The following is a 14,270-nucleotide window of genomic DNA, read 5'->3' on the forward strand; positions in this document are numbered from 1 at the left end:
GACAATACAGCAAAGAAATGGAAGCTCTGCTATGTCAATATGTACCAGCCACGCATATCTCCATATTGCCTGCATCAACTGTTTTTTATGTATTTACCTATCATTCTTATTACAGGTACATGAAACAAACAATGCTCTTATTTAAGTAAGCTTAGGGATCATTAAATAGGCCAATTAATATTAATTAATATCAATTAATATTAAATAAACCACTGGCACATTCTGTGAAAGGCTTCCATGCAAAATAGGGATTTTCGTGCAAAATAAAAAGTGAACAAGTGATTTTATACAAAGACTTTAACAATTTGTACTCATGTAAGAGAACTTCTTCTGACCTTGAAATTGCGTGCTAAATAAATTACCTCGGAGCGACAGTGATGAGTTCTCATTACAGCATCTGGAAGGAAAAGAGAAAGACATAGGACTGCATCTGGCTTAGTTTCAGATTCACTTAAATTAAGGAGTTTGATTTCAGTGCTTGTTGTCTTGTGCAGATTCTTTAGTGAGATCTGAGTCTCCAAGCCCAACTTGCAGCAGTCTCAGGCGTTTATATTTAATTCATCTGCTAGCAGTGGATGGCGAAGTTCTGGTGTACTTGAGAAATCAGGAGGTTCGAGTCCCTTACTTTCCTCCCACCAGCTGAGATTTCGTTAAGGGATGGGTGGAGACTAGGCTGCCGCAGTCCTGGACTCAGCTTGAATTCTCTAAAGCCTTTGCCCTAATAAACTGAGGCTAAGGCGCTCTATGCGGTCGTTTTAGAAACAAAATCCAAGGTAGAAAATGAGCCCACCTGGGAAGGGAAAGAGGGATTTATTTGTATTTAAAGATACTAGATTCCTCCTGCCTTGGAAAGGAAGGCGCTGCATCTCTTACCTCGGCTCCTTGAGCGCCCTGAAAGGACGGATTTGATAGGATGCCTCCCTTTCTGGAGCTTGCGGTGCCAGCAGCAGAAGAATAAAATCGTAGCAATGGTCCCCAGCAGGAGCAGGAGCAAGAAGAGGGCACACTGGATGCTGTACGGGCGCAGCAAAACCAGGAACGCTGCGGCGATCATGGTTCCAGCGCGTGTGTGCGGGGCTGAGCCTGGAGCGCAAAGCAGCCCGGAGGGCAACGCCGGGCAGGCTGCTTATCGAGGCAGCAGGAGCGGCATGATTCCTGGTCCGCGCGCTCCTGAAATCAGGATCCGGAATGGCTGCAGCAGACACACACAGCGCTGCTGCGATGTGCTGGTGAGTTAGCGGGGAGAGGGCTTCAGTCCATGACTCAGCAGACGAGAGGGAGGCGGCGGCAGCAGCCGCAGCAGCAACGGGGATTTTTCCGCTGGCTTGTACACAAGTGAGAGCAGCGGGCGAGCGGAGCGAGGCGATGCAGATGGATCAGCAGCCCTCAGCCGCAGTCCTGCCCTGGAACATGGAGGGGGGGCCCCGCTTGTGCTGGTCTCGCGGCATTGCACCGTGCTGTGCACCTCCAGCTCCTGCATCCCAGAAATGCCCTGTTTTAATGCTGCTGCTGACACTGAGGCGATGGCTGCCCATCGGTTGGCAGTTTACAGCAGGGGCGGGAGGAGGAGGAGGAAGGGGGCTGAATCCCAAAGTTTGCTGCTGCTGCTTCTGGCTGCTCATCAAGGGGGTTTTGTTTTTTTGGTTTGGACTTGGCTGGCTGGTGGCTGATGACATCACACGAGCTGCAGCTGCTGCAGAGGGGAGAGCGAACATGGCTGCGGCGAGGTACAGTAAGGAATGAAGAGGAGGTGCAAGGAGGAGTGTCTCCCGGGAGCCGCGCTGCACGGTGTGGGGACAGTGTCCGGAGCCGGAGAGCTCCGCGAGCGGAACCACCGCCAGGCGTGGAGAGAGAAGCAGCCAGACAAAGCATCTGCCCGCAGGCTGCTTCCTTCCCTCTGGAGGTGAAAATCTTTCCACTTGCGGCTTCGGAAGAGGAGACAAGACGCTGGGAAGCAGAACCACAAGCAAGAAAGTAACACGGTGAAGTAGCGTATCGCCCTTCATTCCTTTCCCCCCTTCGCTCAGCGAAAGCATTGCTTGCTCTAGTAAATCCACTACGACCGCTTGTCTCCCACTCTCTGCCTTTGGCACGCGTTAAGAGAAGTTCCTTTTGGTAGGGGCAGATTTATCTTGGTGTCATCCTAAAACAAAACAAAAAAATAGCTTGTCTGCCCTTGCCCTCTCTGTGTTCGCAGGTTTCAAGGGTGCTGGTGTGTGAGCTGCATTCCCAAGAACTTCGATTCGGATTCAGAGTCAATTCTGTTTTAAGCAAATGTTGGGGGGAGGGGAGAGCCTCACTAAGTGTCTGGTATTCTTTTCACTGCTACAAGGTTTGCTGTGCAGGGTACAGAGCAAACGCAGGGACACAAGTCAAAACCAGTTTCCTGAAAGGTCTATAACGATATACACGGAATTGAAAAAATATTTTAAATGAATAATTGTTATGTATATTACTGCATTTTGATACCTCATCTTTTGCAGGGAGGTTTATTTCCGTTGCCTGGTTTAGTGCAATAACTGACTGAGTACTGAAGAGATTGTGTAGCTGTCCTTCATACAGAATATAGTTTTTTAGTGTTATAAAATACATGCAGCGTATATTGTAAGAGAGGTATAATTTACACAGTTAGCTAAAATATTTTAGCTATTAAAGCCCGTTGGGAAATTCCCTGGTGCTGTGGGGTGCTGCAGCAAAATCAGTTATATCAGAATACCATGTATGCTGGCTTCCTGCAGTAAACTGCAATATGCTGCAGCAAATGTCACCTCCAGTGAGCTTCATTGCACACTGTTAGGTTGGGATGAAGAAACCAAATGGATCCTATGTACTGTTAATGTATATAACAACTATGTTTCAGTATTTGTAACTGAAGGCATAATACTTTAAGAATTATCTTTCAGAAATTATGCACAAGTACAATACAAATCTCTTATTACATTGTAAAAATACACCATGAAAAATACATGTACATTTAGGTAACATTATGCAATAATATTTACCAGTATGATCCTAAAAAGTTAGGACTCATTGGTAAATAAATTTGTGTTCATTTTATGTGGCTTACATGCACACACACAATTCAGAGAAATATTTTACAAACTTTTTATTAATAATCAAATGCACTTTATGTAAATCAAATTGCAGTGTTGTTTATGCTTTTATATAACAAAAGGTATGGATACAAGTGTGTGCCTAGATTTAAAATACACTACAAGATCATCTAAGTTTATAGAGAGAAACCTAATTGTGATTCCTTGAGTAAGTATGGATAAAATAATGTATGGAATTCAGCCTATTTATCACTAAATTGTTATATAACTCCTTAGTAGACTTTTAAGATTGTGGAAATCCATTTTTAGTTGATCTAGGGTTTTTTTTCTGGATAAAACTGATGGTGGGTGGTGTGTCTAACCCAGAAAAAGAATAGTGGTGGTGGTTTTTTAGTTATGAGATATTTCATCCCACCTTTTTAATAATGTGATAGAATTATTCTGTAGTATTACATTATAAATAGAACGTTTAACAGCATAGGGTACAGGCATTATCTGAGAGTACATGAGTACATTCTTCATTATCTGGGAAATAACAGATGTGATCAGGTTGCATTGCATCATGATGCAACAGTGAAATGTTTCCTGATACCGCAGTACACTGCAGTAAGGCTGTATTAATGCAGATTACTTGGAGATTATTAAAAAGGTCCACGTTGCTTCACTTGCACGAGACAACTTGATGTATTCTCCATTACAGCACACTGCGCTACTGTTATGTCTTGTTGCACTATGTTGCTGTCACAAAAAAACTTTTCCTTTCACTCTGTATTGATTTATTGAAAGATCTTGGGAGATCCTTGGAAGTGTACTGTAACAATGACCACACAATGCCTTGATGTGAATAAGAGCCATGGAATGTTGGTATTTTCTCGTTATCTCTGGATAGAAATGGCATTTGGCTGCAAGTAAGGCATCTGGCTGCAAGTAAATCTGTAATATTGGCTCATTTAGAAGGCAAAAGCTATAATTTTTTTCCTAAGGGTTATTGCACAATCCTCACATTAGGATATTATTTTGCCAAAGAGGCATAATGCATTTCATTACATCTACTTCTCTTTTGCATTTGAAAAATGCAAAAGAGAATATTTTATTTCAAGAAATATATGCACAAATGTCAGATAGTGACGGCTGTCGGCTTCTGAGCCCCAGCAAACTGGGTCATTCCCCTCATTTACATTAGCCTCTGCTCTGCCTCTGTCAATATTTATATTACATCATTATTCTGTTTTTGCTAAGCATTTTCCTTTTCTGTACAGGAGTTAAAACATTATTACCATTACTTATAATGGTCAGTAAGAATTAAGTCATTGAAGGGATTTCACTTTAAAAAAAAATTGAAACAAGGTTAGTAGTTATTTGGAAAATATACCATTTTATTTCCTGTGTGTATCTGAAAGATAAAAAGAACATATTTATTTGTACAGCAGCTTTGATACAAACTTCTTCTCAAAAATGCTTTTTGGAGAGGTAGTCTTAATACAATTACAGAGTTTTAGAATCGGATAGGAGAAAAGAGGCAGAAATAAAGGGAGGAAATCAAGAGAAAAGCTGTACTTTCAGGTGAGATTTGACATCGGAGGGAGAGTGCTTTAGGTGGAGGGATACTGAAAGCTGTTTCAGAACAGGAGATGCAGGGTAAGGTCTCTCGAGCCAACTGTAGCAACAGTGTGTGGAATGACAGAGGCCAATGCTGAGGGGGCAGGGACAAGAAGTACTGAGAAACAAGTCCCTTGAGAGAGGCTGAAGCAAATCTGTGAAAGGTTTTATGAACAAGGAAACAATTTTGAATTGGAACGAAGGGAGGGAAGAGCTGGTGTTTTAGGATGTGCATGATGTGGCTGCACTTCTTTATATGTATAAGGTTGGAGGTAGTATTGTGCACATGCTGGAATCTGGACAGCTGGCATCTAGTGCGGGTCCTAGAGAAAGGAAACTGCAACGGCCAAGGTGACAGGAAACAAAGGCATGGGAGAAGATTTCAGCAGAGGTGTTCAGAAGTAGTGGGGTATGCATGGCAATAAAAGTTTTACTCACATTGGCAGTGTGAGAGGACAAGACAAGTTCCAGCCAGGGACTCCATGGTTATTATGGATAATAAAGGCAAATGGAAGTTCTTAATGGAGGAGGGAGATGGGATGGTGGTGGAGGAGGCCCCCTCATTGGAATCATTGTCATTAGATAATTTCACACAGTTGGTTTATCCAAAAGTTGGTTTTCTTTGCAAAAGAAAAAGGGGAAAAAAGTTGTATGGGAAGATTGGGCCTTTAAGTACAGCCCTGAGCATGGGATGCTGGGGCACGATTCCTTCCCTGCATCCTCCTGCCTCCAGACATGTAGTAATTTGCTGCTGACCTAAACAGCTGCAATTTATTACCCCTCTCCCGCCCCCCATACATACCCTTCTGCTGGCTGGGCAGTACTGGCTGACAAGTTGGGATCAAGTTTCCACCCTTTTCCCTGCCCTTTTGGCCCCACATGATGGCCTGTAAGTCCAAGGCACAGTCTAGCCTGTGTTCCTTGATAATTTATACATAGATGAAGGGATGCATGTGCCTTCAAAGATCATCACAGAGCTAGATCAATGAGAGATAAGGGCACTCAGCATTTCACAAGAGGCACTTAGCATCTTACAGATTCAGATCCTGTATATTTCAGTTTACAGTAATAAGACTCTCTGCTAAAAAAAAAAAAGTCACATAATTGGCTGATCTGGTGACCTGGATGTATGAAATTGATATGTTTAAGATTACTGTAAACCTGAGTAAGTGAAAAAGTACAACCCTTTTCTTTCATATATATTACTGTGACTTTATTTGTTGTATAGTAAGTCTCTGGGGGAGTGTTTGGAGTTTTATTTAAAGGACCTGATAAAAACTACACTGCCAAAATTTGAAATTCTCTGAGTTCTGATTATTCAACTTCTGCTGAACAGATAAGAAATAAAAATACAAAGCCTAAAATGTAATTTATTATCAAAAGCAGTAAACATTAACATACCCTTAACTGTACTATATTCTGTTTAAAAGACTCCTTACCTGGTAGAATTATTATCTAATCATTTAAATAAAATCTCATTTCTTTCTTCTAGAAAACCTGAAGTCGCAAACAACAAAAACAAAAAAGGAAAGTGCTATTCTGTGTGGATTTTTCCAACATTCACATTACTGAATAATGTCCTTAATGTTTTAAAAATTATGCTATGTGAAACTATAGGTTCAAATCTCAGCAAGGTCACCTCAACACTTCATTCTTTCAAGACAATTAAATTGAGGGTTCAGTGCAGTGTTTTTATATGTTTAAAGAGCACATTACTTAATTAATTAATCAATCATTAAGTAACTCTCTGAATATCCCTGTGAAGTAGGTAAATAAGTATTGCCAGCCTCAGTTTACAGCCAGAGAAGCTAAACCAGAGAGGTTAGGTGACTTGCCCCAGGCCACATAATCTGAACACCATACATTTGCTCATCCCTCCAGACCACTGCGCCTCTGGAAAACCATCAGTACAATCTGTAGGCCTTCCAGATGACACTTTAAAAAACAGGGTCCTGTCTACTCTCCATGGACATGACAGGGTAGCTTTTCAGACAGGTGGCCTTATGTTGCAAGTTCCATTTGCTCACACCGAACTTGTACCAGAATTTTTATGCCCACAATTCAGTTGTTGGTGCAGATCTAAAAGGCAGCACCTCTAACAACTTGATCATGGGTGCAAATCAGATAAAGGTGAATTTATACAGTTGTGCACCCACAATTCATTTTCTGACTGCAAAAATGCTGATACAAGTTAAGCTTCCACACGGAGAAGCTGGTCTAAGCCCTGCAGAAAATATACCACTAAAGATACTATGCTGTTTTTTTATTAGGGTAGTTGTGTGTGTCTGTGTCCTTGGTTAAAATTTGTCCACTCTCTACGTTATTGTGCTATGTTCATTTGTCGCAATTGTCTGCCCCAAGGCAATTGGACTTCAGAAGTACCATATGTATGTAATGGTAAAATGCTTTGGGATCCTTTAGCATTAAAGGAGTTACATACAGCAAATATAAAATACATATACCATTTTACTGATTTGAATTAGATTTAATGAGGTATATTAAAAAAGGATTTTTAATTGTTAGATAGGAGTGGCAAGGTTTAAAGCTGTACGGTAGTCACTAGTGAGTGGAGTGCTGGCCTCTTGCAAAATTCCTGAAATGCAGATGACACTGATAATGCTCCGTAAACTAAGCCCACAGCATGGAATAATGCCTCCACCAAATCTGTAAATGTGGAAGTTTGTCAGTTACTGCAACATGCTACTAAGTAGGTAGTTGATAAGAGAAAAGTGATTTCAACACACATGAGGCTCTAAGAGACTGAGTGACAATATGACAACAAGCTGATCACCTTCAGAAGGAAATCCAAGTATTGCTTGATGACTGTAGCAGGATTGCCATTTACTGGGCACCCCCTCGTGGCCAGGGGTGTGTCTGCCATGGCCTACTAACAATTTCTCCCCTTTGACGCTCTCCCATGACATTCCCACCAAACAGTCTCTCACAGGCCCTTTTGACCAGGCTTCAGCCTCCAGGCCCTTCTGGTCAGGCTTTTATTCCTTTGTCACTTTCCCAATACGCCAAACCAAAACTGAAAACAACAACATAGCAATTACTCTGCTGGTCTTGAGCTCTGTCCTCCAGGGTATCCCTTCCATAGCTTATTGGCAGGCCTCCTGCCTCTAGCAGTCTCACAAAAGCCCCCTCACTGTAGCCTGCCCTCCCGCACTCCAACTTCTTCCTTGTTGCAACTTCCTGCTGCTCTTATAGTGGAACCACCTGATCCAACCCATGTGTGACTCCTTTGTAATCAGGGTTGACTAGGCCTAGGCCCTCCAGCCCTTAAGATCTAGCCACCATGTTACACTCCCCACTCCAACCCCATTAAAGCCTTGCCAGGGCAAAGTCTACCTGAAGAGAACTTCCCCATCTTCCTGCAATTTATGTGTGTTGCCAACCATGTGAATGTATTGTCCAGGCTCTCTCCCCTTCCAGTTTGTTCAACATAGTACACAGGCAATCTCGTTTTTTCTAGGATCTCTGCCTTTTCCACTGCTTCTGCCACTGATGTTAGCTTTTAAACTGCTTCTCTCACGTTTGAGCTCCCATGGGCAGAACCTGCAAGAAATGCTCTAAAACAATTAGGTCCATGACTTTCCCCAGAGAGTTCTCTGGCAGCTACCAATCAGCCAGGTCCTGCAACCTGTGAGCTACCACATGGGGTTGGGCTTTCCGCTGAAATGACTTGATACAGAATTTATGCCAGTACGCTTCTAGTGTCAATACTAATCTAAGATAGCTGCTTTCCATTCAGGGTATGAGTTGACTGTCTCACTGAAAGCTCTAAATGTGGTTTGAGCCTGTCCAGTCAAAAATGGTACCACCCTCGCCACCCAAGTGGAGTCTTCTCAGCCAGCAAGGCAAGGAACCCGCTCAAAGGTACAGAGAAAGGCCTCAATATTGTCCTTCAACCCCAGCTTTGCCAATGTCGGGCCAGGCCTGCCCTGACCTCATCCCTGTAAATGTCTCCAGTTACTGCAGAAACTGCTCCTCTTTTTGGCACTGAGACTCCTGCCACTGCTGCTGGGTGGAAAACTGTACCTTTTGTTCACTTGGCAAAAGTCAGCAGCAGGGTCTGAGTCTTTTGCTGCTGTTCTGCGAATAATGGGACAGTGTCCTTCATCTCTTTTTTTATTGTTACCCCTTCAGTTTCCACTTTCCTTTTTGGTGGGAGGGGAGTTGCGAATCTTGCCAGCTACACTAGTTGTAGAGGGTTGCCGTTTACTCAGCACACCCCATGACTAGAGGTGCCATTGCAGTACTTTGCTAACAATTTCTCCCTTCTCCGGGGCTTTCCCATTACATGCCCAGCAAACAGTCAGCCACATCTGGCCAGACTTCAGTCTCCAGGCCCTTCTGGCTAGACTTTTATTCCTTTTTCATGTTCCCAATACAGCAACACACAATTGAAAACAACAACAAAGCAATTACACTGCAGGTCGTGATCTATGACCTAAGAAGTGTCTCTTCCACAGCATACTGCCACGCCTCCCACCTCTGGTAATCTCAAAAACTCTCACAAAAATTCCCTTCACTGCATCTTCTCTTTCTTTCTCGCTCTGTAGCTTCTTCATTGTAGCTTTCTGCTACTCTTATAGCCAGGCGTGACTCCATTGTAATCAGGGTTAGTAGGCCTAGGCCCTCCAGCTCTTAAAGGCAAGCCACCCTGTTACAATGACACTTTCCAGGATATGGCTCCTTTATGTTCCATCAAGTTACAGTGATGGTCGTTGCTGCGTCTGCTCCATGTATGCACCACAAAAGCAGGATTCTGGTCGCGCAAAACAAAAGTGTGACCACTTTTATGTTTAATTTTTTGACTTGGATCCATGTAAAAAGTTTGCTACTTCTAGGTACTAGGACAGAATATTTTTTTCTTAGGCTTGATCACACCAGTTAACCAATCCCCTACTGCTGGTATTGTTCCATGAAGAGGACTTTTGGACAGGGGATTTGGAATAGAAGAGAAGACACTGGAAGTATTAACCAGGCAGCCTTTCTAAATGTATAATCACTTACCAAGGGAAGCCAAAAAAATAATGCATAAGTGTAGGCAGTCAAAGTGCCATTGGACTGTTGATATTGACATGAGCACACCCTTGAATATGCTAGCCCCTATTTTGCTGCAGTGCTCTTATAATTGAAGGGAGTAGGTCACTATTAATAAAGCTTTAAAATGGAGTAGCTCAGCAAAATAGGATAGCGTCTGTTGTCATGTAAAAACAGGGTTGGGCCATTTAGAATATTCTGTTCTGTTCTATGTATATTCTTGTACTGCAGTCATCACCATACTATTTGAGCACCTATATTTTGTAGTGGGATATGAAAGATGGAGGTAAGCACTGTATTTAGTCTGTACCAGCCTTAAACTCCCTCAGAAAGTCTCGTCATAGGTTCTTACCAGACAAATTTTAAAGTATGTTAGTAGGGTGTGGAAAGATGTTTTGATGTTTTCTTCAGCCTTTTATTCATCTTTCCAGAACAGATACTATAACAGGTAGTTTAGAGAAATGGCTCTTGATTGGCCATTTTTCAGAGCAAGTGCTAAGTTTATATCTTGTGCCTGATTTTGGCTGTGGTTAAACTTCTCCTGGTGACATTGCCCTTCCACTGGAAGAACTTTGGAAGGAACATCTGCACACTCCTATTCACAATGTTACTCTGGTTGCCAGTCTGTACCCATTGCCATGTGGTATTTGTGATGGCCTTGTCAATTTGTGCCTGAGCAAATACATGTTGAACTTGTAGACATGACTGTAGACATACCATCATAGAGCTGTCAAATATCTATTTATTTAAGATATTTATCCAGTATGCAGAACTAAGATAATGTACCACATCCCTTTCTTTGTAGTGTTACTAGTTTTGCTTGATAGTTTCTTTGAAAGTCGACTAATGAAAGTAAACCTCTGAGTTCAGTAAAGGCATCTCCACAGTCTCTGTGAGTCTGCACAACATATTGAGCTGTTAGCTAAATTAATTACTAATTTTAAAATATTGTTATAATCCTTGAGCTACTAAATAGTTCTGCTTAGTAAATCCATTATTTTTCCTTTGTCATCTCTCAGGATTACAAAAGAAGATAGATGGTTTGGTGAAGGAACTAGAGCATTTTCAAAGAAAATCCTTCAACCTTATAATTAAAAACAGAATTGTACTTGTGGTGGACATTAATATACTTAGGAGTTATTAATATTTCAAGGTATTTCTAGGTTGCTGAAGCCCACAGCATGCAGGAAACGCCAGTGAAAAATAATAATCATCGCACAGATTCCTCAAGGAGATTTTTGACAACCAGTACAAGGTATAGGCCAAACCCTGCAGACTTCAAATGCCAATGGGACTCTGAAATCAGTGAGACTACCTGTGTAAATAAGATAATATGGCTTACTGAGAATAGCATCAGTTCACACAGAAGTATCTCAAAATTTTTCACAGCCAGTTATACCAGACTAACCATCCATTATAATTAAGTTATTGAGAAGTACAGTTGATAGATACTGATAGTAAGAATTGTGTAGCTAAATTCCCTCACACATTGCCCTGAAAATTTACTTCACTGTTATACCCCCTGCTAAATATCAGAGGGGTAGCCGTGTTAGTCTGTATCCATAAAAACAGCGAGGAGTCCGGTGGCACCTTAAAGACTAACAGATTTATTTGGGCATAAGCTTTTGTGGGTAAAAAACCCACTTCTTCAGATGCATGAAATGAAAATTACAGATGCAGCCATAAATATACCGGCACATGAAGAGAAGGGAGTTACCGTACAAGTGGTACGGTATCGTGCTGACAGGGCCAGTTCAATCAGGGTGGATGTGGACCACTCCCAATAATTGATGAGGAGGTGTCAACACCAAGAGAGGGAAAATTGCTTTTGTAGTGAGCCAGCTACTCCCAGTCCCTATTCAAGCCCAAATTTATAATGTTAAATTTGCAAATGAATTGTAGTTCTGCAGTTTCTCTTTGAAGTCTGTTTTTGAAGTTTTTTTGTTGAAGAATGACTACTTTTAAATCTATTATAGAATGTCCAGGAAGATTAAAGTGTTCTCCTACTGGCTTTTGTATGTTACAATTTCTGATGTCTGATTTATTCTTTTATGTAGAGAAAGTGGATATGGGGTAGTGCGGTAGTTCTAAAACTTTTGTACTGGTGACCCCTTTCTCATAGGAAGCCTGAGTGCGACCCCACTTATAAATTAAAAACACTTTTTAATATATTTAATACCATTATAAATGCTGGAGGCAAAGTGGGGTTTGGGGTGGAGACTGACAGCTTGTGACCCCTCAGGTAATACCCTCGCGACCCCCTGAGGGGTTCCGACCGCCAGTTTGAGAAACCCTGGGATAGTGGATATGGGGTAATTTTAAATGTATCTACACAAACTTTAAAGTTCTGTAGTGATATTCTGAAAGATTTCCCCCTAATTTTACAGCTAAATATGCAACACAATATCTCTGTTTTTTCTGGGAAGTCTGGGCTCTGTAAACCTTTCCTGAGAGCTGTGGATTTTGCTTCTACATAAGTCATTCTTTCCCATAAAATGACTATGATATCACTCTATAAAGCTCTTGAGCAATAACTGCACTTCTGCATTCCTCATGAAAGGCCTAATTCTTCTCCCTCTGAAGTCAATGATAAAATCTCACACTGACTTCAGTGGGAACAGAATTAGACCATAGAACTGGAAAAATAAAATAGTTAATAAGGCCTTATTTTTAATTATAAATTTGTTATGAGACCATTTAAATTCTCTTGAGTTTTTATTTTAGTCCAAGGTATTTTGCACCCATATCTTTAATTTTCTTGGGAAATTCAGTTTAAAAAGCAATGAAAACCAAACTCTGTAAATAGGACCAGTGTCCTAGTGTGGAGTGAAGTGGTTTTGGCTGCAGCAGACCCAGCTTCCTCCCTTTCTGCTGATAACTGGTTAGCGGAGGGACTTTCCAGTGAGAACTGGGATTAGTAAAGGCTGGACCCAGAAGGCAGTGAATATAAAATGTTAACAATTGTAGTATGTATGAATTTCAGAATGATCACGTTTCACTACAATACCATGATTTCAGTCTTTTCTTTCTAGGCATTAATCCTGGAAATATAGGAAACAGGTATACAGTATAGGATTGTATATTGTGGGCCTGATCTTGTTTCTGTTGAAATCAATAGCAAAGCTCTCACTGACTTCAGGGAGAACAGACTCAGATTCAGTGAGTGGCTAAAATCTCATGTTGTAAATTTGTAATACTTTACGTTTACTGAGAGGAAAAAGAAGTAGTGATCTCATCGTGGTATCTGCCAGCTCTCCTGCTGAATGGAGCTGGACCAGACTGTGTCAGCCACAGGGAGAGAGATGTCTTTACAAAGACTTTTGTATTTATTTTTCTTATTCTGGCTTTCCTGGTTGCTTAGTAACAGTATCCTATGTGCAAAATTGTATATTTAATGTCTGTTCAGGATGTGAGATGTGAGCATGTCTGCAAAAATTAGGGATCCAATTAATATATGTTTCCTCAACACAGCATGTAAATGGCTGCTTCCACCTTTTTTCTTCTTCTACAGGCTATCTGATTTCAGAGAAACTAGGGATAGATGTGGGTCTCTCAAGAGAAATAAACAATAAATGTAAGGAACAATAGATCTGAAATGGGTAGCTTGTGTTTTCAGATGGAGAATCTGGCAGTTGTAAAGTATCTTGCTTACAAAAGCCTGCAAGTGTGGATTTTAATAAATGGTACAAAACCCCCTTCTGTAGTTAGTAACTCCACACTGTAATATTAGTGAACAATTACATCTCTCCCAGTTAAAATGATTTAATCCACCAAAACTCTCAATGTCAGGACTCTGACATAAAGCCTCCCAAAGCAGAGAAAAAAAAGATTGAGAACACAAGACCAGATTCATTCTACACTGATAAATTCTAAACGCCAGGCTCCAAAAGCAGAAAGTCCAGCAGAAATGGTGGCACTGGACTTAGCTGGTACAGCCTCAAAAGTGGCCAGGACCCTGTCAGGATGGGACAGTCTAAGGAAGGGGTTCTAAAACTGGCAGTTGTGACCCCTCAGGGGGTCATGAGATTATTACGTGGGGGTCGCAAGCTGTCAGGCTCCACTCCCAAACCCCGCTTCACCTCCAGCAGGCAGTCCTCAGACTTATGACACAATTGGTTCCTGAAAATCACGTCTTAAGTCAAAAATGTCATTTCCCAGAGGAACAATGTCAGATTGAGCATTGTAAAGTCAAAACCAACGTTGTAAAGTCAAACCACAATGACAATTTATAAACGCCGTAAGTGCTGTTTGTCGTAACTCGAACATCATAAAGTCGAGGACTACCTGTCGTGTTAAATATAAAAAAAAATGTGTTTTTAATGTATAAGGGGGGTTGCACACAGAGGCTTGCTGTGTGAAAGGGGTCACCAATACAAAAGTTTGAGAACCACAGGTCTAAGTCAGCTGGGAGATGCATAAATAGCCGCTTTCTGGAGCTCTATACCAGTGGAGCTACTGGAGGCTGGATCAGATTATAAAGCTGCTCTCTTCTACAGTGCAGGCTTATGAGTTGAGCTGGTTGGAGTTTATTGACTAAACATTTTTTCATTGGATAATGCTGATTCATTG

The 14,270-nt window shown here is 41.5% G+C and overlaps 2 protein-coding genes across 18 annotated transcripts in view; one reads left to right on the forward strand and one right to left on the reverse strand.

The window, feature by feature from the left end:
• Positions 1-1,054, reverse strand: part of DST (dystonin) — a 485,843-nt gene extending 484,789 nt beyond the window's left edge. For 7 of the 10 annotated variants that reach the window (XM_048845227.2, XM_075126489.1, XM_075126488.1 and 4 more), the window contains exons 1-2: positions 874-1,054; positions 336-397 (exon numbers count right to left, since the gene is read on the reverse strand). In XM_048845227.2, coding sequence (XP_048701184.2) covers positions 336-397; positions 874-1,054 — 243 coding nt within the window. The remainder of the gene's footprint in view (positions 1-335; positions 398-873) is intronic. The other 3 variants (XM_048845229.2, XM_075126480.1, XM_048845239.2) reach the window with 1 other exon arrangement.
• Positions 1,055-1,843: 789 nt separating this feature from the next.
• BEND6 (BEN domain containing 6) overlaps positions 1,844-14,270 on the forward strand; it is a 41,108-nt gene continuing 28,681 nt past the window's right edge. For 5 of the 8 annotated variants that reach the window (XM_048845246.1, XM_048845248.1, XM_075126492.1 and 2 more), the window contains exon 1: positions 1,849-1,987. The gene's annotated coding sequence lies outside the window, so the exon portion shown is untranslated. Of the gene's footprint in view, positions 1,988-8,406; positions 8,532-14,270 lie in introns of all 8 variants that reach the window. The other 3 variants (XM_075126491.1, XM_048845244.1, XM_048845250.1) reach the window with 3 other exon arrangements.

Source organism: Caretta caretta, chromosome 3, assembly GCF_965140235.1.
Source record: "Caretta caretta isolate rCarCar2 chromosome 3, rCarCar1.hap1, whole genome shotgun sequence".
Taxonomy (NCBI): Eukaryota; Metazoa; Chordata; order Testudines; family Cheloniidae; genus Caretta; species Caretta caretta.